This window comes from Trichechus manatus, unplaced genomic scaffold (genome assembly GCF_000243295.1).
Source record: "Trichechus manatus latirostris isolate Lorelei unplaced genomic scaffold, TriManLat1.0 scaffold00064, whole genome shotgun sequence".
NCBI classification, from domain to species: domain Eukaryota; kingdom Metazoa; phylum Chordata; class Mammalia; order Sirenia; family Trichechidae; genus Trichechus; species Trichechus manatus.
In genome coordinates, this window is record NW_004444000.1 from 8,616,340 (window position 1) to 8,642,874 (window position 26,535).

Here is a 26,535-nt window from a genome sequence, read left to right on the forward strand (position 1 = left end):
ATTTCTTTTGTTTTTGTATGTTTTGTTTTTGCTGAGACTTTATGTTTTTCCTCTTTATTTTTATGAGTATGTTTGTTAACTTTCTTTGTGGTTACCGTGAAATTTACCCTTTTATTTCTAACTTCAAAGCAGTCTATTATTACTTGGTATCACCTTGCCTTCCTCTCCATTAGAACATTCTATACCTACACCATTTAGTCCCTCTTTTATTGTTTTGATGTTGTTGCCATTTACAGATTAACTGCTCTGATTCCTTGTTGTATTTCTGTTGGTTTTGGATTGTCCTTGAGAGTTCATTTCCTAGACTGGTATCTGGATCCTAGATTCAGCCTGTTAGCTGAAGTTGTTTGCTGTCAGAACAGAGGACTCCCTTTAATAATTCCTGTAATTTTGGTTTGGTTTTTGCATATTTACTTAATTTCTGTTTATCTGGAAATGTCCTGGTTTCACCATCATATCTGAGTGTTGCAGGGTATATTATTCTTGGCTGGCAGTTTTGTTCTTTCAAGTTTTATATATGTCATCCCACTGCCTTCTTGCTTGCATGGTTTCTCCCAAATAATCTGAGCTTAGTCTTATTGTTTCTCCTCTGTATGTGACTTCTTGTTTTTCATTAGCTGCTCTCAGGATTGTTAGTTTGTGTTTGGTTTTGCTGAGTGTGATTATGATATGCTTTGTTGATTTTCTTTTGGGGTCTATCCTATATGGGGTTCATTCAGCTTCTTGGATGGCCAGCTTTTCATCTTTCATGATATTGGGGATGTTTTGTGTCAGCAGTTCTTCAATGATCCTCTCTCTGTTTTCCGTTTTCTCCCCCCGTTCTGGAACTCTGATCACTTGCAAATTTTTGCTTTTGATTGTGTCCCTTATAATTCTCAGAGTCCATTCATTTTTCTTTGTTCTTTTTTCTGAATTTGCCTCGAACAGAGCTGTAGTCAAGTGTCGTCTTCAATTTCGCTGATCTTGTCATCCATCATTTCAGACTTGCTGCTCAGCCCTTCTATGACACTGTCCATTTCTGAAATCTTGTTATCTTTTGGCTTTCTGATTGTTGTTTTTGTATAATTTCTAGTTGTGAATTTATTTTGGCAGTTTGTTCCTGCATTATTTTCCTGAAGTCTTCCATTTTTTTGTCTGTATTTTCCATGAATTTGTCTGCCTTTACCATCAATTTGTCTATGTTTTCCTCACTTTTGTCTGCTTTTTGCTTCAAATCTTGGATAATTTTGAGTATTAGAGGTTTGAATTTCCCTATCAGGTAATTCTAGTGCCTTTTCTTCTACTGGAAAGTCATCTGATGTTTTATTTTAGATGCCTACTGGAACCATCCTATCCTGTTTTTGTAAATGTTTTGATATTGTCTGCTGTCTTGTCAGCATTCCGCAGTTATTTTTCTCGTTTATTGATAGTAGATTTGTTTGTTTCATCCTTTTTTTTTTTAACTTGGCTATCTCTGAGCAGGCAGGGTGTGTGTTCTGTTGTTTGCTTGTCTTTGGGCATGATACTTTTTGCCTCCTTCTCCAATTGGCAGGGTCAGTCACTCAGATATGGTACAGCATGCAGGTCTAGCTGAAGAGGATTTGCTGGGATGGGTTGTTTGTGGCACTTACTACAGCCAGCGGTGTGGGCTGGGAATCAGTGCAGGGCAGGTTGTGGTAGGCCATGCCTGTGCTGCTTGGTGGTGTGATGTTAAGCGCACAGTGCAGGTAGTCAGGATGGAGGGGGGAGATTGTGATGTGTGGAGCTAAGATGGGTATGGGAGAGAGGAGAGAGGAATAGAAGCCCAAAACATACAAACAAACAAAAAAGAGTTCTAGGAGAGCTTTCCATTGGAGTGGAGAGATGAGAGACTATGAAATGGAGAAAAGCAAAAAGTGGAAGGAAAAGAAAAGAAAAGAACAGAAAGGAATGAATAAGTAAAAAGTGTAAAGAAAAAGAAAAGCTCCCAGGGATCCCACCGGTGTGGCTACGAGGTCTGGGGAAGTTGTTCCCAGGTGTTGAAGTACAGTCTGGCTAGAAGGCGTACTAGAAGTGTCACTCAGCACCAGGTATTCTGGGGATAGGAAGAGACGGAAGGTATAGAGAGACGAGAAACTGAGTAATGAAGAAAGACAAAAAGGGAAAAAGGGGGAAAAGAAAGCAAAACAAATTTTAAAAAAAGAAGAAGAAAAACCACCAAAAAAATTAAAAAACCACGAAAAAAGAAATGCTCTCAGGGATCCCTTTGCATATCTATGGAAGCTGAGGGGGTGGATCCCATGCCACGCAGCAGTGCCTGGCCAGAACGGTCTGCCAGCTAGAGAAATGAAAAAGAAAACAAACAAACAATTCAAAACAAACCAACAAAAAAGCCCCGGGATCCCACCAGCATGGCAGCACGGACCGGGAAGCAGTTCCACACTCCAGCAGAGTTCCACAGCTCCTCAGGAAGAAGCAAAGATGGCACACGGAGCCAGATATTTGAGTGAAAGGAGGGGGAGGTGATGAGAGGTAAGGAAGCAATCAAAAGAAGCAGAAAAAAGCAACACCAGCAGTGAACAAATGGCACTCAGGGAGTCGGCCAGTGTGGGTGGGTGGAATCCAAGCAGCTGGTGCTTTCCGGCCAGGAGACGGCCGTGGGAAGCAGAGGAGGCTGAGTGGGGGTGAAGAAGGGTGGTGGGTGGTGAAGCGTATATCGCCAGTTACCTCTTGTTCTGTCTCCTGCTGGAAGCTCCATAAAGCTGCTTTCTCATACCCCTATTTGCTGGTCTCTGATAGCAGTCCAGGATAGTGGATCCGTGCTGCATTAGCTGATAGTGGACCTCTGCATGTATGTCTCCTCACTCTCTGTTCTCTGTCAGTTTCTTACTCCATTTGGTGTTTGGCTGAGTTCTTTATCTCTTCATTTGAAGTTTAGAATTTCAGGATTGCTGTTTTCTCTGTTTGGCTTAGCTTTTCGGATCTTTGCTGTAGAGGGACTGCGTGGTGCTTCTGCCTAGAGTGCCATGTTGCCGGAAGTCCCCTGCTGCGCTTCCTAAATGCTGCCCGTACCCTCCTCTCTGACCGGAGTTCCTGGAAATTGATGTTGCACTTCCTTTAAAAGCTGGAAATAGAGGTACCGTAGGATCCAGTAATCCCACTCCTTGAAATATATCCTAGAGAGATAAGAGCTGTCACACAAATAGATACATACATCTATGTTTATTGCTGCATTGTTCACAATAGGAAAAAGAAGATGGAAACAACTTAGGTGCCCATCAGTGGACGAATGGATAAAATAATTATGGTATATTCACACAGTGGAATAGTATGCAACGATAGAGAACAACAATGAAGCCGTGAAATATCTCATAAGATCATTGAATCTAGAATGCATTATGCTGAGTGAAATTAGTCAGTCACAAAAGGACAGATATTGTTTGAGACCACTATTATAAGAACTCAAGAAAAGGTTTAAACACAGAGAAAAACATTCTTTGATGGTTATGAGGATGAGAAGGGAGAGAGCAGACTATTCACTAACTATCTAGTAGACAAGAATTATGTTAGGTAAAGGGAAGGACAGTGCACTACAGGGGAAGTCAGCACACCTGGACTAAATCAGAAGCTAAGAAGTTTCCTGAATACAACCGAACACTTCGAGGGAGAGAGTAGCAGAGGCGAGGGTCTGGGGACCATGGTTACAGGGGACATCTTGGTCAGTTGGCATAACAAAGTTTCTTAAGAAAATGTCCTGCATCCCACTTTGGTGAGTGGCGTCTGGGGCTTTAAAAGCTAGCAGGCGGCCCTCTTTTTGTTTTAAATTTATTTATTTTCTTATTTTTATAGTTCAAATGAAGTTTACATTTCAAGTTAGTCTCCCAAACAAAAATTTATACGTACATTGTTACGTGACCCTAATTGCTCCCCCATACGGTGACAGTGCACTCCTCCTTTCTACCCCTGACTCCCCATGTCCATTCAACCAGCTCCTAACCCTGTCTTCCCATCCCACCTCTGGACAGAAGCTGCCCATTTAGTTTCTTGTATCTACTTGAGCTAAGAGGCACACTCCCCACGGGTGTCACTTTATGTCCCACAGTCCAGTCCAATCCCTGTCTGAAGAGTTGGCTTCAGAAATTGTTTTAGTTTTGGGCTGATAGAGAATCCAGGGGCCATGCTTCTGGGGATCCTCCAGTCTCAGTCAGACCAGTAAGTCTGGTCTTCTTACTAGAATTTAACTTCTGCACCCCACCTTTCTCCTGCTCCATCCAGGACTCTCTGTTGTGTTCCCTGTCAGGGTGGTCATTGGTGGTAGCCGGGCACCATCTGGTTCTTCTGGTCTCAGGCTGATGAAGTCTCTGGTTTATGTGGCCCTTTCTGTCTCTTGGGCTACTACTTCCCTTGTGTCTTTGGTGTTCTTCATTCTTCTTTACTCCAGGTGGTTAGGACCAATTGATGTGTCTTAGATGGCTGCTTGCAAGCTTTTAAGACCCCAGATGCTACTCACCAAAGTAGGATGCAGAACATTTTTTAAATAAACTTTGTTATGCCGATTGCCCTAGATATCCCCTGAAAGCATGGTCCCCAGACCCCTGCCCCTGATACTTTGTCTCTCAAAGTGCTTGGTTATATTCAGGAAACTTCTTAGCTTTGGTTTAGTCCAGTTGTGCTGACTTCCCCTGTAGTGTGTGCTGTCCTTCCCTTCACCTAAGATAATTTTTATCTACTATCTAGTTAGTAAATAACTCTCACCCTCCCTCCCCACCCTTTTAACCATCAAAGAATGTTTTCGTCTGCATTTAAACCTTTTCTTGAGTTTTTATAATAGTGGTCTTATGCAGTATTTGTCCTTTTGTGACTGACTAGATTCACCTGGCATAATGACCCCCAGATTCCTCCATGTCATAAGATGTTTCACGGCTTCATCATTATTCTTTATTGTTGCGTAGTATTCCATTGTGTGGATATACCATAATTTGTTTATGCATTCTTCCGTTGATGGGCATCTAGGTTGTTTCCATCTTTTTGCTATTGTAAGCAGTGCTGCAGTGAACATGGGTGTGCACATATCTATTTGTGTGACAGCTGTTATTTCTCTAGGATATATTCCAAGGAGCAGGATAGCTGAATCGTATGGTACATCTATTTCTAGCTTTTTAAGGAAGCACCAAATCGATTTCCAAAGTGGTTGTACCATTTTACATTCCCACCAATGGTGTGTAAGTGTTCTAGTCTCTCCACAGCCTCTCCAGCATTTATTATTTTGTGTTTTTTGGATTAATGCTAGCCTTGTTGGGGTGAGATGATATCTTATTGTAGTTTTGTTCTGCGTTTCTCTAATGGCTGATGATCGTGAGCATTTCTTCATGTGTTTGTTATCCAGTTGAATATCTTCTTTGGCGGAGTGCCTGTTTATATCCTTTGCCCATTTTTTAATTGGGTTATTTGTCTCTTTGTTGTTGAGGTTTTGCAGTATTTTGTAGATTTTACAGCTTAGATGCTGATCGGATTTGTCATAGCCAAGATTTTTTTGCCAGTCTGTAGGTTGTCTTTTTACTCTTCTGGTGAAGTGTTTTGATGAGCATAAGTGTTTGATTTTTAGGAACTCCTGGTTATCTAGTTTCTCTTCTGGTGCTTGTACATTGTTACTTATGGTTTGTATTCTGTTTATGCCATGTATTAGGGCTCCTAGCATTGTCCCTATTTTTTCTTCCATGATCTTCATCAGTTTCGATTTTATATGTAAGTCTTTGATCCATTTTGAGTTAGTTTTTGTGCATGGTGTGAGGTGTGGGTCTTGTTTCAATTTTTTGCAGATGGATATCCAGTTATTCCAGCACCATTTGTTAAAGAGACTGTCTTTTCCCCAGTTAATGGACTTTGTGCCTTTGTCAAATATCAGCTGCTCATAGGTGGATGAATTTATGTCTGGATTCTCAGTTCTGTTCCATTGCCTATGTGTCTGTTGTTGTATCAGTACCAGGCTGTTTTGACTACCATGGCGGTATAATAGGTTCTAAAATCAGGTGGTGTGAGGCCTCCCACTTTGTTCTTCTTATTGAGTAATGCTTTACTTATTCAGGGCCTCTTCCCTTTCCATATGAAGTTGCTTATTTGTTTCTCCATCTCATTAAAAATGCCTTTGGAATTTGGATTGGGATTTCATTGTATCTGTAGATCACTTTGGGTAGAGTTGACATTTTCACAATACTGAGTCTACCTGTCCATGAACATGGTATGTTTTTCTACTTATGCAGGTCTCTTTTGGTTTCTTGCAGTAGTAGCTTGTAGTTTTCATTGTATAGGTCTTTTACGTTTCTGGTTAGATTTATTCCTAAGTATTTTATCTTCTTGGGGGCTGTTGTAAATGGTATTGATTTGTTGATTTCCTCTTTGACGTTCTTTTTGTTGGTGTAAATGAATCCACCTGAGTTTTGTGTGTTTATCTTGTATCCTGAAAGTTTGCTGAAATCTTCTATTAGCTCCAGTAGTTTTCTTGTGGATTCTTTAGGGTTTTCTGTGTATAAGATCATATCTTCTGTAAATAGAGATACTTTGACTTCTTCCCTCCCAGTTTGGATGCCCTTTATTTCTTTTTCTAGCCTAATTGCCCTGGCTAGGGTCTCCAGCACAATGTTGAATATGAGTGGTGATAAAGGGCATCCTTATCTGGCTCCCATTCTTAAGGGGAATGCTTTCAAAGTCTCTCCATTTAGGATGATGTTGGCTGTTGGCTTTGTATAAATGCCCTTAGTTATATTGAGGAATTTCTCTTCTATTCTTATTTTGTTGAGAGTTTTTATCATGAATGGGTGTTGGACTTCGTCAAATGCCTTTTCTGCATCGATTGATAAGATCATGTGGTTCTTGTCTTTTATTTATGTGATGAATTACATTGATTGTTTTTCTAATGTTGAGCTGTTCTGCATACCAGGTGTAAATCCCACCTGATTCATGATGAATTATTTTTTTGATATGTTGCTGAATTCTATTGGCTAGAATTTTGTTGAGGATTTTTGCGTCAGTGTTCATGAGGGATATTGGTGTGGTTTTCTTTTTTTGTGGTGTCTTTACCTGGTTTTTGTATCATGGTTTTGCTGACTTAATAGAATGAGTTCGGGAGTATCCCATTATTTTCTATGCTCTGAAATACCTTTAGTAGTAGTGGTGTTAACTCTTCTCTGAAAATTTGGTAGAATTCTCCAGTGAAGCCATCCAGGCTGGGGCTTTTTTCTGTTGGGAGTTTTTTTTAAGTACCTTTTCAATATCTTCTTTTCTTAGGGGTTTATTTAGTTGTTCTACTTCTCTTTTTGTTAGTTTAGGTAGGTAGTGAGTTTCTAGAAATTTGTCCATTTCCTCTAGGTTTTCAAATTTGTTACAGTACAGTTTTTCATAATATTCTGTTAATATTCTTTTCATTTCAGTTGGGTCTGTTGTGATATCACCCATCTCATTTCTTATTCGGATTATTTGCTTCCTCTCCTGTTTTTCTTTTGTCAGTTTGGCCAGTGGTTTATCAATTTTCTTGATCTTTTCAGAGAACCAGGTTTTGTTCTTGTTAACTCTTTCAATTGTTTTTCTGTTCTGTATTTCATTTAATTGTACTCTAATTCTTACTATTTCCTTTCTCTTGGCGCCTGAGTGCTTCTTTTGCTGCTCTCTTTCTACTTGTTCCAGTTGTAGTGTTAATGTTTTGATTATGGCCCTTTCTTCTTTTTGGATGTGTGCATTTATTGCTGTAAACTGACCTCTGAGCCCTGCTTTTGCTGTGTCCCAAAGGTTCTGGTGGGATGTGTTTTCATTCTTGTTTGACTCTATGCATTTCTTTATTCCCTCCTTAATTTCTTCTATAACCCAGTAGTTTTTGAGCAAGGTGTTGTTCAGTTTCCATGTGTTTGATTTTTTTTCCTTGCTTTTTGTGTTGTTGATTTCTAATTTTATGGCTTTATGTTCAGAAAAGATGCTTTGTAATATTTCGATGTTTTGGATTTTGTTACAGTGTGATTTATGGCCTAATATGTGGTCTATTCTGGAGAATGTTCCATGTGCATTGGAAAAGAAAGTACACTTGGCTGCTGTTGGGTGGAGTGTTCAGTATATGTCTATGAGATCAAGTTGGTTGATTGAAGCATTTAGGCACGCAGCCCTCTTAAGATGCATCCTTTGGTCCTGACCCACCCTGAATAAAGGAGAATGAAGAACACGAAACAGAAGGAAAATTTTAGCCCAAGAGACAGAAAGGGCCACATAAACCAGAGACTCCATAAGCATGAGACCAGAAGAAGTAGATAGTACCCATCTTCCACCAGTGAAGGCCCTGGCAGGGAACACAACAGAGTCCCTGATGTAGCAGGAGATAAGTGGGGTACAGATGTCAAATTCTAGTAAAAAGACCAAAGTTAATGGTCTGACTGAGACTGGAGGGACCCAGGTAGATATGGCCCCCGGACTCTGTTAGCCCAAAAGTAAAACCATTCCTGAAGCCAACTCTTCAGACAAAGAATTAGACTGGACTGTGGGACAGAAAATGCTACTTGTGAGGAGTGTGCTTCTTAGCTCAAGTAGATCCATGAGCCTAAATTGGCCAACTCCTGTCCAGAGGCAAGATGAGAAGGCAGAAAAGGACAGGAGCTGGTTGAAGGGACACAGGACATCAGGGTGGAAAGGAGAAGTGTGTTGTCACATTATAGGGAGAGCAACTAGGGTCACATAACAATGTGTGTATAAATTTTTGTATAAGAAATAACTCAAACTGTAAAGGTCCACTTAAAGCAGAATTAAAAAAAAAAAGAATGTATGTAAATATGTATGTATGAATACATGTATAAATAAATAAATATATATTTCAGTGATTTAAGGAAAAAGAGAACCTACAGACTGGGAAACAATTTTTGGCTATGACGTATCTGACAAGGTTCTAATCTCTAAAATCTACAAAACACTTCAACACCTAAATGAAAAAGAGGAATAATCCAATTAAAAAATAGGCAAATGATATGAACAGATGCTTCAGGTGCCTAACAAAGACATGAAGAAATGCTTGCAATCATTAGCCATTTGAGAAATACAGATCGAAAGTACAATGAGATACTATCTCACCCCGACAATACTGGCACTAATCCGAAAAACGGAAAATAACAAATGTTGGTGAGGTTGTGAGAAGGTGGGAACTCTTAGGTACTGCTTGTGGGAATGTAAAATGGTACAATCACTATAGAAAATAGTATGATGCTTCCTCAAAAGCTAGAAATAGAAATAATATATGATCCAGGAATCCCACTCTTACGAATATATCCTAGAGACATAAGAGCCGTCACATGAGTAGACTTAGGCACACCATGTTCATTGCAGCACTATTCACAATAGCAAAAAGATGGAAACAATCTAAGTGCCCATCAACAGATAAACAAATTATGGTATATACACACAATAGAATACTACACAGCAGTAAAGAAGGATGAATCCTCAAAGCATCTCACAACATGGGTGAAAGTGGAGGGCATTATACTGAGTGAAATAAGTCAATCACAGAAGGACAAATATTTTGTGAGACCACTATTACAAAAAGTCAAGAAAACATTTCTACACAGAAAAAATCAGTCTTTAATGGTTACGAGGATGGGGTTGGGAGTGGAGGAGAAATCACTAACTAGATAGAAGACAAATGGTAACTTTGGTGAAGGGAAATACAACACACAATATAGGGGAAGTCAGCATAGTTTGACAAAGGCAAAGGCATAGTTGCTTCCTAGATACATCTAGACACCTTGAGAGACCAAGTTGCTAGGGCTGAGGTCTGAGGACCATAGTCTCAGGGGACATTTAGGCCAATTGGTGTAACATAACCAAAACCAAAAATTTATTGCCATCGAGTTGATTCTGACTCATAGTGACCATATGGGACAGAGTAGAACTGCCCCATAAAGTTTCCAGTGAGCAGCTAGTGGATTCAAACTGCTGACCTTTTAGTTAGCAGCCTGAGCTCTTAACCACTGTACCGTTACGGCCCCTGACATAACATAATTCGTAAAGAAAATGTTCTACATCCTACTTTGGTGAGTGGTGTCTGGGATCTTAAAAGCTTGCGAGTGGCCATCTAAGATACATTTATTGGTCACATCCTGTCCTGAGCAAAGAAAATGAAGAAAACCAAATGCACAAGGAAAATATTAGCCCAGAGGACTAAAGGACCACGTGAGCCAGAGGCTCCACCAGCCTGCGGCCAGAACTAGAGGGTGACCGTTCCACCACCAGTGACCACCCTGACAGGGATCACAGCAGATAGTCCTGGACAGTGCAGGCGAAAAACATAGAGCAAGTTCAAATTCAGGAAAAAAGACCAGACTAACTGGTCTGACGGAGACGGGAGGAACCCCCGAGGCTGTGGTCCCCAGACACTCTGCTAACTCAGAACTGCAACCACTCCCAAAGCCTACTTTTCAGACTAAGATTAGACAGGCCTATCAAACAAACCGTAACACAGGTGAGGAATGTGCTGCTTAGTTCAGTCAAGTGTAGGAGACGAAATGGGCAAGATGAGAAGAAGGGGATAGGAACTGGAGGAACACACCCAGGGATCCTGGGTGGAAAGGGGGACAATGCTGTCACATGGTGGGGATTGCACCCAATGTCACAAAACAATATGGGCATAAACATTTGAAAGAAAAACTAAGTTGAGCTCTTAATTTTCCACTGAAAGCACAGTAGAATTTATTTAAAAAAAAAAAAAGTTGCATGGTATCTTGGGGGAAAAATGTTTTTGCAGTGCCAAGAACCCTACAGTTTCAATAGCCATAAGTTAAATAAATAAATAAACCATTGGAGTAGGAGTTTTTAAAAGTAATGCTGTGTTTTTGGTGCAGGTTTACACAGCAGTGTAGGTTCCCATTCAATAATTTCTACACAGATTGTTCAGTGAGTTTGGCTACATTCTTCACAACGTGAGACGTTCTCATTATTCATGTTCTAGTTGTTCCATTTCCCTTAATCTAGTTTCCCTGTCCCCTTTACATTCTCGTCTTTGTTTTAAAGTAATTGTTGTCCATTTGGGGTCTCATAGGTGATTTTTAAAAGGAGCACAGTACTTATAGGTGATAGTCATGAGTTTGTGAACGAATCTGTTATTTACCTACAAGGTGACATTGGGTTAATTTTAGTTCTAGGTTTGAAGAATATCTCAGGGTAAAAGTCTCAGAGTCCTGCAGTATGTATGTATACATACACCTATACATATACACAGATACTCACATATACATATCTATACACACAGATGCCTGCCTACATACACATATACCTGCACATACATGTTTTGGTGGTGGTTTCAAAATTACGTGTGTCATAGCAGTTAGCAGGGGCCCCTTTTTTCTTGTGTACCTTTTAGTTATATTGTTTACCTTTGTGAAGCTGTGCACACTTCACCCTCATTCAGTGTTACCTTTCCCATCATCAGAATTAACAAGGGTCTGCTATCTAGAAAATGAATCTGCCTCTCCCCCATCCCTGGTAACCACTAATGAACCTTAGTTTCTGCAGATTTACCTCTTCCTGTCATTTCATGAAAGTGAATACATACAGTATTTGTTTTTTTGTGATGGACTTATTTCATTCAACATAATGTCCTCCAGACTTACCCAGGTTCCAAGATGTTTTGGGAACTTATTTTTGCTTGTGGCCGAGTGGTATTCTGTTGTGTTTACGTACGACATTTTCCTGTCCGTTCATCCGTTGGTGGGCACTGAGGTCGTTCCCATCTGTTATCGTGACTAGTGCTGTGATGGACGTAGGTGGGCGTGTCTGTTCACGTTACTTCTCTTAGATCCCTGGGGACAAACCTAGGAGTGGGACTGCTGGGTCAGACGGCAGCTCTACCTCTGGTTTTCTCAGCAACCTCCAGACTGGTTTCCACGTTGGCTGTACCATTTTGCGTTCCTGCCAACAACGGATGAGGGTTCCAATTTCTCCACATTCCCTCCAACAATGGGTGATGGTTCCAATTTCTCCACATTCCCACCAACAGGAATAGGAATTTTTTTTTAAGTCAATGATTAGTGCATTGTTGTTATGTTGAAAGTCCTTTTTAGGTTTTGCTTGGCTGTCTGGTGGTTCAGAGAGAGTTAGAGGTAGACTTAGTGTCTGTTGTTTGTTAAGCAGTGTTTCTTTTAGATGCCTAATGTTACTGAAGCTCCAGGCTTATTTTATAGAAGTAGCTTCTTAGCTAACATTCTAAGGTTCAGTATACTCATTTTTGAAGCCAAACCTGGTTTTCTTTATAATTTGAGGATATCCTTAAGGTAGAAGATCAGAGGAGTCCAGTTGCAGTTTGTTCCCTTTAGATGTTTTCTTCTTATTCTCTTTGAGTCAGAGGATGAGGTATATACAGTAAAACCTGCAAAAGCCAGAACCTGTGTAAGGTGGGAACCTGTCAGAGCTACTAAAGGTGGGACAGGAACAGGACCAAATGTCTAGATATAAATCAGTGGTGAGCTGGAGAAAGTTTTTAAATGTTCAGGTATTTTGAGGTCCAGTGGTTAAACACAGCCATTTTTAAAAATTAAAATATATAAATTTACAATTAAATGAATGGTATTAAAAACAAAGGTAATAAATTATCAGACAATTTTTGTAATTATTTTACCACATTTACTGTTGTTTATGTTCTGAAGATTATTTATACCTAGTTGATCCGTATGGTAGAAATGATGTAACAGCCTGCTGCTCGGCATCTTTTTCCACTCTGTGTTCAGTGCTTTCGTGTTGGTAGCTTGAAATCAGCCAGGATGGGAGTATTTGCACCCTGGACACTGGCAAATGCTGTAAATCCAGATGTTTCCCCACCCTGGAGAGCTCTTTGTTAAACATTTACCAGCACGCCACGGGATATAGTAGCATCTCTGGCTTCTCACTGTATCCCAAACCCTTGGGAAACAAACTCCCAAATTGAAGATCCCCTCTCGCTCTGTAAACTCATTCCCTGGAACACCTGATGTGTTCCAGACTTATCTTTAAGTTGTCTTTTTCCTTCTATCAGTGTATTTTCATCATCATTTTCTCTACCCCCATGGGCCCTAAATGCTGTTCTTTTCATTCTCTTCCATCCTCTTATTAGAGTTGAATCTCGTTTTGACCCCTGCAATTCCCCTTGTCCTTCCCAGCCGTATAAATTTTAAAAAGCTTTAGAAATTGCCATTGTTGCAGAAAGAATAAAATATGAAACAGGATGATATAGATCAAAGATCGTATTGCCGGAGGTCCAGTCACTTCTAACTTCTGACATTTTGAGCTTACTAGAATTATTTGCATTAGGTGAAATATTAGGTTAAGTATAATTATTTCAAGCATTAGTGTTTCACCAGAAAAGTATATAGGTTCATTATCTAGACATTAGGGTTGGTTACATTCTTGTGTATAGTATTTTCAAGATAACATAGTTTCATTTTTATGATGGAAATTTTATGACTGGAAAATAGAATCTGTTTGCCTTTCACAAATAGATTTCATTAAAGATTCCTTAACAGTTAGGAATGCATTTGGCTGCAAGAAACAGAAAAGGTGGCTGATTGGTACTGTTGAGTCAGCAGCTTAATGATATCAGGCCAGAGTGTCTAAGATTCTGTAAAGGTCAAGTAGTAGCTACTGCAGCACCGACATGACGTCTGTATTCATAGCAGAGAGAAGGAGAAGAGAGAGAGTTGTGTTGACACGTGCCTTGACTACAACTGGATGCAAGAAGTTCGGGAAACTGAGTATTAGAATGTTACTGAATATTTAGCTAGTATTTGGTAATATTACAGCTCATAATGAAGGCAGGCAAGAGAGACAGGATTGGAGGTAGGTGTTAGATGTGCAATAGCGTTTTCTCCCATGTACTTAAACCTCATGTGTTGAGACAAATTTAAAAGGTGAAGAAGTAAGTAATATATTTGATATAGTTCCCCAAAGAATTTTCTTAAGCTCTTTTGTTCAGGCTTTGTGAGGAAGTGATAGAAAACTGATTTTTATTGTTTGCTAAAAGATAACTAGAGTTTAGAAACTAGGCTAGGTACTTTCTCTATACCAGACTGCAGAAAATGTTTAGAAATTGAATGAGAATTTTATGGAAAGAATGCTATTTGAGAGTGAGGAAATTTAAGCACACATGCAAAAGATGGCAAGTATTATGTGTCATATCCAGTTGATGGGGGGAGACTAGAGCCTTCTAGGCGTTCTAGTATCCTACATACTGGGATAATAATCTTGTTGTTGTTAGGTGCCATCGAGTTGGCTCCAACTCATAGTGACCCTGTGTACCACCGAACAAAACACTACCCCAGTCCTGTGCCATCCCCTGCCCATGCCATCCTCACAATCGTTACGCTTGAGCCCCTCGTTGCAGCAGCCCGAGGGGCTCATCTTCCAGCACTGTATCAGACAAGTGTTCCACTGCTTTTTATAAGGTTTTCACTGGCCAGTTTTTTCAGAAGTAGACCACTAGGTCCTTCTTCCTAGTCTGTTTTGATCTGGAAGCTCTGCTGAAACCTGTCCACCATGGGTGACCCTGCTCGTATTTGAAATTCTGGTGGCATAGCCTCCAGCATCACAGAAACACACAAGCCACCGCAGTACGAGAAACTGACAGATGAGTGGTGATGGGCTAATAATAGGTAACGTTTGTGAGTGCTTACTATATGCATTTTACTTACACTAATCCACTTAATTCTGTGAGATAGGGACTATTGTTATGTTTCGATGAAGAAACTGAAGCACAGAGTGGTTAGGTTAGAAATGTGAGCCTGCAGGTGGCAAATCTAGAATTGAACCCAGGTGCTCTTACTCGTGAGTCTGCGCCATGAACCATTAGGCCACACTCCTCATGACAGCTGGTTTGTGTAAGAGGTGATGAGTATTTTTCCAGTTGGTTCTTAGTGGGTCCTAGCCAATCATGGAAGAATTTCTACTTGTTTAGTTAAATAGGAGGTTGAATAGAATGTGCTATAGGATCTCACCAATAAAACAAATCCCTGAGCATTGCTTTGGAAGGCAATGCATAGAGCCTTTAAGAATCCTAAATTCAAATCTTTTCAAGCAGATTTCATAATTTATTAATAAACTCTTTTTAGCTCATGATAGCTGGTTACATCTTCATAATTTAAGAACCGCTATAGAACACTGATCCAGAAATTGAAATAAGAATGCAGCAAATGAGTATGTGAAAGTGATCCCACACAGATGGAAATTATACAGCTCAGAACTTGACAATGACTCATACTTTTGGAAGACCATCCCGTTGTTCCCCAGAGTCTGTCAACAGAGCAGTGTACAAAGTGATGTTGTTTTCATGTTTCAGCTTTAACATCTGCTGTAGGGCCGCCCAGTTATGTTCCTGTCTCAGGAGACATCTCTAAATATTGGTCATGGTTTGCTTCTTACTTTTGTTTCCAGACTGTTAACCTCTGCACTCATCCCGCTGGCTTGTGGTCCCTGGCCGTGCAGTATTGCTGGGTGATATGGAGCTCAGATTTTTTTTTTTTTTTTTTTTAATACAACTTCTTAGGATTCTACCACACAAGCAGTTCTCCTACAAGGTCAGGGTGGTGTTTTCAAGATCCAGTGTCTGTTGCCACTGCTGAACTTGGCTGTTTTCCCCTCTCTTACTTTCCCCTTACCCACCCATTACCAGCTCTTACAGCAGTGACTAACTAGGCTTTTTATATCACTGATGGTTTCACAAATTTATTTTTAATCCTAACTCATTTTTCATGAAGTTTGTGGAAGAGAAAATTCTCAAAAAAAAAAAAAAAAATGAATTGTGGCTTAATGTTGATTTTTTAAAAAGTCATAGAGAAGATAGTAAGCATAATAAGTTGATATCAACACAACCAGATTGGTATTTCAGCAAAATAAATTATAAAGAGGTAAAAATTATACCTTCTGCATCCATAGCTTATCAGATTAAATAATTGGTGTAGAAAAGGCTTGGAACATTAAAAATCTAAAAAAGAAGACTTACGTTGATAGTTGGACAAATAAAACACATAACTGTGTACTCTTAGCAACAGATTGTTTTATTTTTTGTTTGTATAGTTGGCAGATCTGTTATTTACAATCTTGGAAGAATAGAATCATTTGGGAGGGACTGTGGAGTACATTACTGGAATTCAATTGGCAATGCTCACATACTGGTCTCTTCTCTGGTTCAGAGTCCTCTCTTTGCCTCATTCCTTTTACAGGTGGGACTCTTCCCTGGACACTGTGTAGAGTTAATTAACCAGAAGGTTCCCCAGTCAGTGACCAACTCTGTGCCAAAACCAGGTGAGTGCATTTTTTCTTCAATGTGGTTATTTTATGAACTGATTAAAGATAACATTTTCCAGTAGAGTACATATCTTGTTTTGCTGTTCTTTGCATTTATTGATATACTGTACGTGTGATTTTGTTTTTTAGTGTGTTCTTATTTCCCTATTGCTCATTTCACATAGGTTTATACACATTCAAGTCTTTAGAGGATTTTGCTCCATTAAACTGTGTCATTATTTGCTTTCTCAATTGTACAGTAGAAGTATAGCTTATAACTGAATAAAATGATTAAAAAATGGAGGTTTAAAGAACTAACAGAGATGATATGAGTAACTGAAAATTAATAGATGAAGGAAATGTGTATTTTATCAGTTTTTATGAACATCAAAGCTATTTTAAAGAGTATTTCTTATTATTTACATAGTATACTTACAGTGCTCTACAAATATGTGAAGTATTTTCCAAATAAGTAAGGCAATGTCGCAGGGGATAAAAATCAAGAAAATGCATTTTTTCTTATTTATTTATTGAGGTGATTTCATCTCAGAAAGATTCTACAGAATACCTAGTTTGAAACTTTTTAATCCAATGTAAATTTTTTAAAAAACAACATAAAAACAAAGACTTACAAGCTTTGGAGGAATGAGGATGTAATCAAGTTTACTTTGCCTAATTGTATTACATTTCCTCCAAACGTCCCGGTCCTCGCCTATAGAAAGCAAAAAAAAAAAAAAAATCTTGGGCCTCAGGATTTAGATGGACTGTTTTCCTTAAAAGTATTTTCAAGATTTAGGACCTGTGTGTAACAGTTAGGAAAGAAAAAAAAAGTTTATTTTTTTTCTTGTTTTGCATTGTCCCACTTCTGCCCTAAAAGCTAACACCAAACCATCTTGTCTTGTATGGTATTTAGGTAAACTAAAACCAAACCCATTGCTGATGAGTCAGTTTTCACTCACGGCGCCTCCATATGTTACAGAGTAGAAGTGTGCCATGGTGTTTTCTTGACTTCAGTCTTTATGGAAGCAGATCACCAGGCCTTTCGTTCAAGTTCATCCAGTACATGTTGTAGCATGTATTAGTACTTTGATCCCTTTTATGGCTGAATAATATTCTGTTGTATGAATATACCACATTTTATTTATCCATTCATCAGCTGATGGTCATTTGGGTTATTTCTCATTTTGGCTATTATGCATAATATTGCTATGATCGTTCATGTATACCGTTTTGTGTAGATGTATATTTTTATTTCTCCACTCCACCAAGGAGTGGAATTGCTGGATCATATGGTAACTCTATTTGTAACTTTTTGGGGGAACTGCTAGACTGTTTTTCAAAGCAATTGTGCCATTTTATAACCCTCCCAACACTGTATATGAGGCTTCTAATTTTTCCACATCCTCACCAACACTTGCTATTTGTTTTTCATTTGTTTTTTTTTTTTTAGTAGCCAGCTTAAACCCATTGTTGTGGAGTCGATTCCGGCTCATAGCGACCCTATAGGACAGAGTAGAACCGCCCCGTAGAGTTTCCAAGGAGAGGCCGTGGATTCAAACTGGTTAGCAGCCAAGCTGTTAACCCCTGTGCCGTCAGGGCTCCAGCAGCCATTTTAGTAGGTGTAAAGTGGTATCTCATTGTAGTTTTGGCTTGCATTTCTCTGATGGCTGATAATGTCGAGCATCTTCTTATGTGCTTTTTGGCCATTTATATCTTCTTTGGAGAAATGTCTATTCAGATCCTTTGCTTATTTTTATTATTGAGTTGTAAAAGTTCTTTATATATTTTAGATACAGGTCTCTTATCAGATAAAATGCTTTGCAGATATGTTCTCCATTCTATGGGTCTTTCATTTTCTTGATAGTGCCCATTGAAGCATAAAAGTTTTTTTAATGTTGATGGAGCCCAGTTTATTTTTTCCTTTGTCACTTATTCTTCTGGTGTTAGTCTAAGAAGGCTTTGCCTATCCCAAGGTCATGAAGATTTACTCCTATATTTTCTTCTAAGTCATTTATAGTTTTAGCACTTACATTTAAATCTTCAACCCATTTTGAGATCATTTTTGTGTATGTGTGAGGTGTAGGGGTCCAACTTCATTCTTTTACACATGGATATTCAGTTGTCCGAGCACCATTTGTTTAAGAGATTATTCCTTCCCCATTGAATTATCTTGACTCCCTTGTTGAAAACCAGTTGACTAATAGATACATGGGTTTTTTTCTGGACTTTCAGTTCTGTTCTGTTGGACTATATGTGTACCCTCATGCCAGTATCATATTGTCTTGGTTGCTATTTGAAAGCAGGAGGTACGAATTTTCCTACTTTGTTCTTTTTCAAGATTGTTTTTGGCTATTCTGGGTCCCTGGCAATTTCATATTGAATTTTAGAATCAGTATGTCAATTTCTATAAAGAAGATACCTAGGATTCTGATAGGAATTGAGTTGAATCTGTAGATAAATTTGGGGAATATTGCCATTTTAACAATATTAAATTTTCCAGTACATGAACAGGGGATGTTTTGCCATTTATTTAGACGGTCTTTGATTTCTTTCAACGATGTTTTATAGTTTTCAGAGTGTAAGTTTTTCACTTATTTTATTAAATATATTCCTATGTGCTTTTTTCTTTTTGGTACTATTATAAAGGGAATTGTTTTCTTAATTTCATTTTTGGATTGTTCATTGCAAGTGCATAGACATAGAATTGATTATATCTTACATCCTGCAACCTTGCTGAACTTATTTATTAGTTCTAAGTTTTTTAGTGGATTCCTTAGGATTTTCCACATACAAGGTCATGTAATCTGCGAAGACAGGTAGTTTTACTCCTTCTTTTCCAATCTAGATGCCATTTTTTACTTCTTTTTCTCACCTAAATGGCCTGTCTAGAACCTCCAGTAAAATGTTGAGTAGAAGTGAGGGGAGCAGACACCCTTGTCTTGTTCCTTATCTTAGGGAGAAAACATCCATTCTTTCACCATTAAGTATGATGTTAGCTGTGGGTTTTTCATAGGCATCCTTTGTCAAGTTGAGAAAGTTCCCTTACATTCCTAGTTTGTTTAGCGTTTTTATCATGAAATAATGTTGGATTTTGTCAAATGTTTTTTCTGTCTATTGAGATGATCATTTTTTTAAATTTTTGTTCACTGCTTTGATGGTATTAAGATTTAACATCAAAAATTTATTGTGATTTCTTGTACATTGCTTTTATGCATTTTTCTGTGGTGTAAAGTATTATTAGCTACTAAATATCATCTTAGATAATTTTGACTTGAAGATGTACCGTAAAGTGAGTTTTTAAAATTATTTTAATAATGCTATTAAAATAAACTGTATCTACCAAATACTTTCTCAAATTCTGAATGGAAAACTGACACTTTTAACAGTGATAACCTCCGGAAGTTTTTAAAACTTGGGAAAGTTCATTAGCTGTTGATAGTTTTGAAAAACAGGTTTCCGTTCATTGTTAATTTTATATGAATAAAAATATTTTAAAAACTAGATCACCCTCAAAAACTAGTATTTTGTCTTTTAATTTTTGAGAGCAGCATTGCAGAGTTGGAAGTGTGCACCCTTAATACATTTTGAAAAGGAAAATGTGAATTCTGTCAGCTTCAGGCTTGTTTCACAGTTTAAAATTGTCTTAGCCTACAGTATAAACAACTTGAATGTTCTATTTATTTTTAACATTGCCATCTGTCACTGCTTTTTGCTAAATCTGAAAGAAGCACCTATAGTTTGAGACTAAAATTTTAAAGCTCCCTATACTATTACACAACAAGGTTAATAGAAAATGTGTCTTCTTGGGCCTGTTCTTAATGTTCTCAATATGTTCAATTATCTTCATATACAAAAATAAAATTAATTAGTCACAGTGTCCTAATTGAGATAGCAAGTATCCATGGTACATTAAAAATAAAGTGAGAGATTGAGAGAGACAGGAAAAACGAAAAACAAAGAGAAGAAAGAGGAAGAAAGGTGAAAGCTTGTTTATATGAAATTGACCTTTAGTTCAGCCACCGTAGGGCCTGGTTTGAGGGAAGATGCTGAGATTGAGATGGGGGAAGTGGAAGGGAAAGCACGTTTGTCTTAGTCATCTTGTGCTGCTATGACAGAAATACCACAAGTGGATGGCTTTAACAAAGGAAAGTTTATTCTCTCACAGTTCAGTAGGCTACAAGTCCAAATTCAGGGCTACAGCTCCAGGGGAAGGCTTTCTGTGTCAGCTCTGAAGGAAGGTCTGTGTCATCAATCTTCCCTTGGTCTAGGAGCTTCTCTGCGCAGGAACCTCAGGTCCAAAAGATGTGCTCTACTCCTGGCACTGCTTTCCTGATGGTATGAGGTTCCCGTGTGTCTCTGCTCGCTTCTCTCTTTTGTATCTCAAAAGAGATTGGCTTAGAACACTATCCAATCTCGTATACCTCATTGGTATAACTGCCGCTAATCCATGTTATTACATCATAGTGATAGAGTTTACAGCACATAAGGAAATCACATCAGATTACAGAATGGTACACAGTCATACAATACTGGGAATCATGACCCAGCCAAGTTGACAGATATTTCTGGGGGACACAATTCAATCCATGACAGCATGGTTTGTGTGTATTTATCCTGCTTGGAGTTCGCTGAGCATTTTGGACGTGCTTATTGATGTCTTCCTTAAAGTTTTTAATCTTCTCAGCTATTATCTCTTCAAGTATTTGTTTTGTCTAATTCTATCTCTCCTCTCCTTTACACATGGGTTTATACACTTTGGTAGTGTCCAACAGATTGCAGACTCTGTTCTATTTTTTTTTTCTCACTCTATTTTCTTTCTTGTTTTCAGTTTGGATACTTTCCATTGTCCTATCTTCAGGTTCACTGAGTCTTCTCTCTGAACTGTGTCGCCTTCTCTTAAGCCCATCTAATAGATTCTTCAGTTCTCATATCGTAGTTTTCATGTATAGAATCAACATTTGGTTCTTTTTTATAATTTCCGTGCTGGAATTCCCCATCTTTCCATATTATCCATCTATTCCACTAGAGAGAAAGGAAGAAAAAGGGAGGGAGGGAGGAAGGAGAGTGGGAAGCAAAGTTTACTTTTGGGACATGAACTTCTGAAATTTAGACATACTTTCCCTCTCAAAACAGAAAAGTTGGAGAGGAATATAAAAACACTTCTCTGAAGCACTGGAAAGTTAATAAAGCAGTAAACAATTACGGAACCCAGGTCAAATAGGAGAAGGAAACCCAAAGTGGTGAGCCCAGCCTGTGGAGACATTAGAGGCATCCACTGACAGAGTAGAGGAAGTCACAGGGGTCAGGGGACAAAAATTGGAGTTCGGAGCTCAGCAGGGGAGAGTTACTGATAAATGCCCCAATTTTTGTGGAAAGTGACAGACCGATTCTAAAATTTACGTGGAAATATAGAGTCAAGAATACCCAAGACAGTTCTGAAGAACAACAAAAAAGTGGGGAGATTTGCTGTAGTAGCTGTCAAAACTTACAGTGCAGTATTTAAGATACTAGTATTGATGCAAGGATAGATAAATAGATCAGTGAACAGAATAGAGTCCAGAAACAAGCCTGTGTACATACACATGCTTGATTTACAACAAAGGTGTCACTACAGATCAGTATTGAAAAAAGGGCAATCGTTCCAATAAATGGTACTAAGTCAGGTCGACATCTGTATAGAAAAAAGACAGAGAAACCTGACCCTGTTTAACCTCATACACAGAAATTAACTCCAGGAAAATCATAGATCTGTATGTGACAGGTAAAATAAAACTTTTAGAGGATAATACAGTAGAATATCTTCATGACCTATCTTCATGACTTTAGGTTAGACATAAAACTTTAATCATAACTGGAAAATTTAATAATTAAACTTATTTAAAATTAAGAAACTTCAGTTCATTTCATAATATGCTATTAAGATGAAAAGACCAATCACAGAGTGAGAAAAGATGTTTATAGTATACATATCTGACAAAGGTCTCCTAACCAGAATACGTAAAAAATCAAAAAGAAGAGAACAGATGAATCGACTTTTTTTTTAAATGAGTGAAAAACTTGAGCAGGTACTTTTCAGAAGAAAATATGGAAATTGCTCGACAGCCCAAAGTCCATCAAATGGGAAAAAGACAGTCTTTTTAATAAATGGTGCTGACGAAACTGGGTGACCATCTGCAAAAAAATGGAACAGGACCCCTACCTCACACCGTGTACAAAAACTAATTCAAAATGGATCAAAGACCTAAATATAAAGCCAAAAACTATAAAGTTCAGAAAAGAAAAAATAGGATCAATGCTAGAGGCCCTAATACACGGCATTAACAGGATACAAACCATAACCAACAACACACAAACTCCAGGAGAGAAGCTAGATAACTGGGATCTGCTAAAAATTAAACACTTACGCTCATCAAAAGACTTCACCAAAGGAGTAAAAAGAGAACCTACAGACTGGAAAAAAATTTTAGCTATTGCAAATCAGACAAAGGTCTAATCTCTAAAATCTACAAGAAATTCCAACACCACTACAAAAAAAAGACAGATAATCCAATTAAAAAACGGGCAAAGGAAATGATCTGACATTTCACTGAAGAAGACATTCAGGCAGCCAGCAGACACATAAGGAAATGCTCGGGATCACTAGCCATTAGAGAAATGCAGATGAAAACCACAATGAGATACCATCTCACCCAGCATTACTGGCATGAATCAAAAAAGCAGGAAATAACAAATGTTGGAGGGGCTGTGGGGAGATCGGAACTCTTATGCACTGCTGGGGGAATGCAAAATGATACAACCGTTTTGGAAAACGATACAGCGCTTCCTTAGAAAGCTAGAAATAGAAATACCATATGATCCAGCAATCCCACTCCTAGGAATATATCCCAGAGAAATAAGAGCTGTCACACGAATAGACATATGCACACCCATGTTCACTGCAGGATTGTTCACAATAGCAAAAATATGGAAACAACCTAGATGCTCATCAGCAGATGAATGGATAAACAAACTATGGTGCATACACACAATGGAGTATTATGCAAAGATAAAGAACAATGATGAATCTGCGAAGCATCTCGTAACGTGGATGAATCTGGAGGACGTTATGCTGAGGGAGATTAGTCAATCACAGAAGCACAAATATTGTATGAGACCACTACTATAAAAACTCATGAGAATGTTTACACACAAAAAGAAACAATCTTTGATGGTTACAAGGGAGGGGAGGGGTGGGGATGGAAAACACTACATAGACAATGGATAAGTGGTAACTTTGGTGAAGGGTAAGACAGTACACAATCGTGGGGAAGCCAGCACAACTTGTACAAGGCAAGGTCATGGAAACGCCATAGACACATCCAGACTCCCTGAGGGAGCGAACTGTTGGGCGAAGGCTGTGAGGACCATGGTCTCAGGAAACATCTAGTTTAATTAGCATAACATAGTTTATAAAGAAAATATTCTACATTCTGCTTTGGTAAGTAGCATCTAGGGTTTTAAAAGCCTGTGAGCGGCCATCTAAGATACTCCACTGGTCTCCCCACTTTGGGAGCAAGGGAGAATGAAAAAAACTAAAGATAAAAGGGAAAGATTAGTCCAAAGGACTAATGGACCACAGCTACCATGGCCTCTACCAGACCGAGTCCAGTATAACTAGATGGTGCCCAGCTACCACCACTGACTGCTCTGACCGGGATCACAACAGAGGGACAGACAGAGCTGGAGAATAATGTAGAACAAAATTCTAACTCACAAAAAAAGACCAGACTCACTGGCCTGACAGACTGGAGAAACCCTGAGAGTATGGCCCCTGGACACCCTTTTAGCTTAGTAATGAAGTCACTCTCGAGGTTCACCCTTCAGCCAAGGGTTAGACAGACCCATAAAACAAAACGACACTAAAGGGACTAGAAGGCAGGAGAGGACAGGAAACTTGGTAATAGGGAACTCAGGTTGAGAAGGGAGAGCGTTGAGGTGTCATGGGGTTGTTAACCAATGTCATAAAACAATATGTGTACTAACTGTTTAATGAGAAACTAGTTTGTTCTGTAAACCTTCATCTGAAGTACAATTTTGAAAAATTGCTCAGGATTCATATGAAAAGATGCTCAACCTTATTTGTCTTTATGAAAATGTAAATTAAAACCTCATTGACACCAAGTGCATACCCACCAGAATGGTTGAAATTCAAAAGTGACCATACCACAAGTTGGCAGAGATGTAGAGTAGTGGGAACTCCTAGTACTACTAGTGGGAGTGTAATTCAGGACAATCATTATTTGACATTATCTACTGAAGTTGACACGCACATACCCTATGACCCTGCAGTTCCATTCTTAGGTATATAATAGTTGCAACTGAGCTGACTCTGACTCATGGAGACCCCATGTGTGTCAGAGTAGAACTGTGTTTCATAGGGTTTTCAGTGGCTGATCTTTTCGAAGTAGATTGCCAGGCCTTTCTTCCAAGGTGCCTCTGAGTGAATTCAGACTGCCAACCTTTCAGTTAGCAGCTGTGCGTGTTAACCGTTTGCACCACCCAGGGACTTCTGTATACATATATTACACATATATACGTGTATAGTATGTATTATACATATATCGTTCGGAATCAGAGCACTCAGAGCTGTGCTGTGCTGTTAGTAGTTAGCCTGTTGGTCACCTTTGGAGAGGAGGTGAATGATTGGGATGGTGGGACAGGATTCTGGAATGTGGTAATGTTCTCTTGATCCAAGGAGTGATTGTACAGAAATTTTTGCTTTCGGTTAATTCATTGAATTATACACAGACGTTACGCAGTTTTCTCAATGTATCATATTCAATAAAATTTTCTTTTAAAAAGCTATGATATTTGAAGTTGATTTTACTAACACTTTTGTGTAGAGTAATAGAAAGTTTCTGTTGGAAGGGGATAAAGAAGCAAAAGTAAGATACTTCTCTGTGCTCACCATGGCAAGAGTTCTTCTGAGTGGTTAGGATTGTCGAGGAGGGGCAGCATTTCGTTCTGCATCTTTGTAGTATACCTTTCAGCCACATGAAGATTCTTTGCAGCATTGCTTTGATACTGAAATGTTGGAAAACACATTTACAAAATAAACTTGGTGCTTCCGTACTGTGGAAGAATAGAAAGAATGAGGTCGAGGCATATGCACTAACCTGGGGAATTTTTTTCTGTGATCTGCTGTAAAATGAAAAAGCAAATCACAGAAAAGTATGTCCAACATGATCCCACTGTAAATGCAATAGGAGAGGATCTGGGAGGGTGTATACTTGACTAGACAGGGGAATGGAATTATAGAGATATCCAGAAACCTTTCATTTTTTCCCTCTATTCTATGTTATTCAGATTCTTTACAGTGAACATTTATTCCTTACAAAATAGGAAAAAGTAGATTGTAATCTCCCTTAACTTCACCCTGTCCAGAGCCTAAAGCCCCTGGATATTTAATAAATGGCAGCTGTTAGTATTTATGATGTTAACGTTTATCTACTGTGTCATGTCATTTTTTATAGTTTCTGTGCTGAAACTAGATTTATTTGGTTTATATAGATGCCTGTTTAACATATTATTTACTAGGATAAATATATATCACAGTATATCACCAAACACATGAATTGCAGTATTTTCTTGGGACCAGCGTGGGGGAGGGAGCTTCCCTGAGGGTTGCTTGGAGTTGGCATCACACATCTCTGTCTTCTTGTGCATCACGGCCAATTGTTGTTGCGGTTCTTGTTGTCGGCAGACCCAGAGGTCGCTGAAGCTTTCGCTTGGGGGAGGACTTAGTAATCAGACGTCACTCTGATGAGATTCTTATGTTTATTTAAAAAGTAGTTTATAAGGTAACAAATTAACCTGAATTTGTAGTATGATTTTGAAATAAAAAAATTCTTTGCAGTGTTCTTTTCGGAAATGGGGCCTCTAGTATCTTGCTTTCTTGGATTGTTTTGCCTGATTACATTCTCTTTTCTTTATCTGCATGTTTGCTTTTGAATTGTTTTTGGTTTCTCTTTCTTTGAGTTTCCAGCACTTTGCCCCCTTGTAGCCGGATTTCTTTACATGCCACTTGAGTATGAAGTGACCAGATGTTCTGTGTTGGGTAAAATAGGTCCAGGTGTTTACTTGTCCTGTATGGAATCCTGTGTTGAATAGTCATCAGGTTGAGCAGATGCTTACTTGTGTTCTGAAGGCTAAGACTTTTTTTTTTTTTTAAATTGTACTTCAGGTGAAGGCTTACAGAACAAATAGTTTCTCATGAAACAGTAGTACACATATTGTTTTATGACATTGGTTAACAACCCCACAACA

At 38.7% G+C, this 26,535-nt stretch overlaps 1 protein-coding gene across 2 annotated transcripts in view; it reads left to right on the top strand.

Moving 5' to 3' along the window:
- ARHGAP32 (Rho GTPase activating protein 32) overlaps positions 1-26,535 on the top strand; it is a 301,914-nt gene that overhangs the window by 203,297 nt on the left and 72,082 nt on the right. For both annotated transcript variants that reach the window (XM_012556402.2, XM_004379330.2), the window contains one exon: positions 16,167-16,248. In XM_012556402.2, coding sequence (XP_012411856.2) covers positions 16,167-16,248 — 82 coding nt within the window. The remainder of the gene's footprint in view (positions 1-16,166; positions 16,249-26,535) is intronic.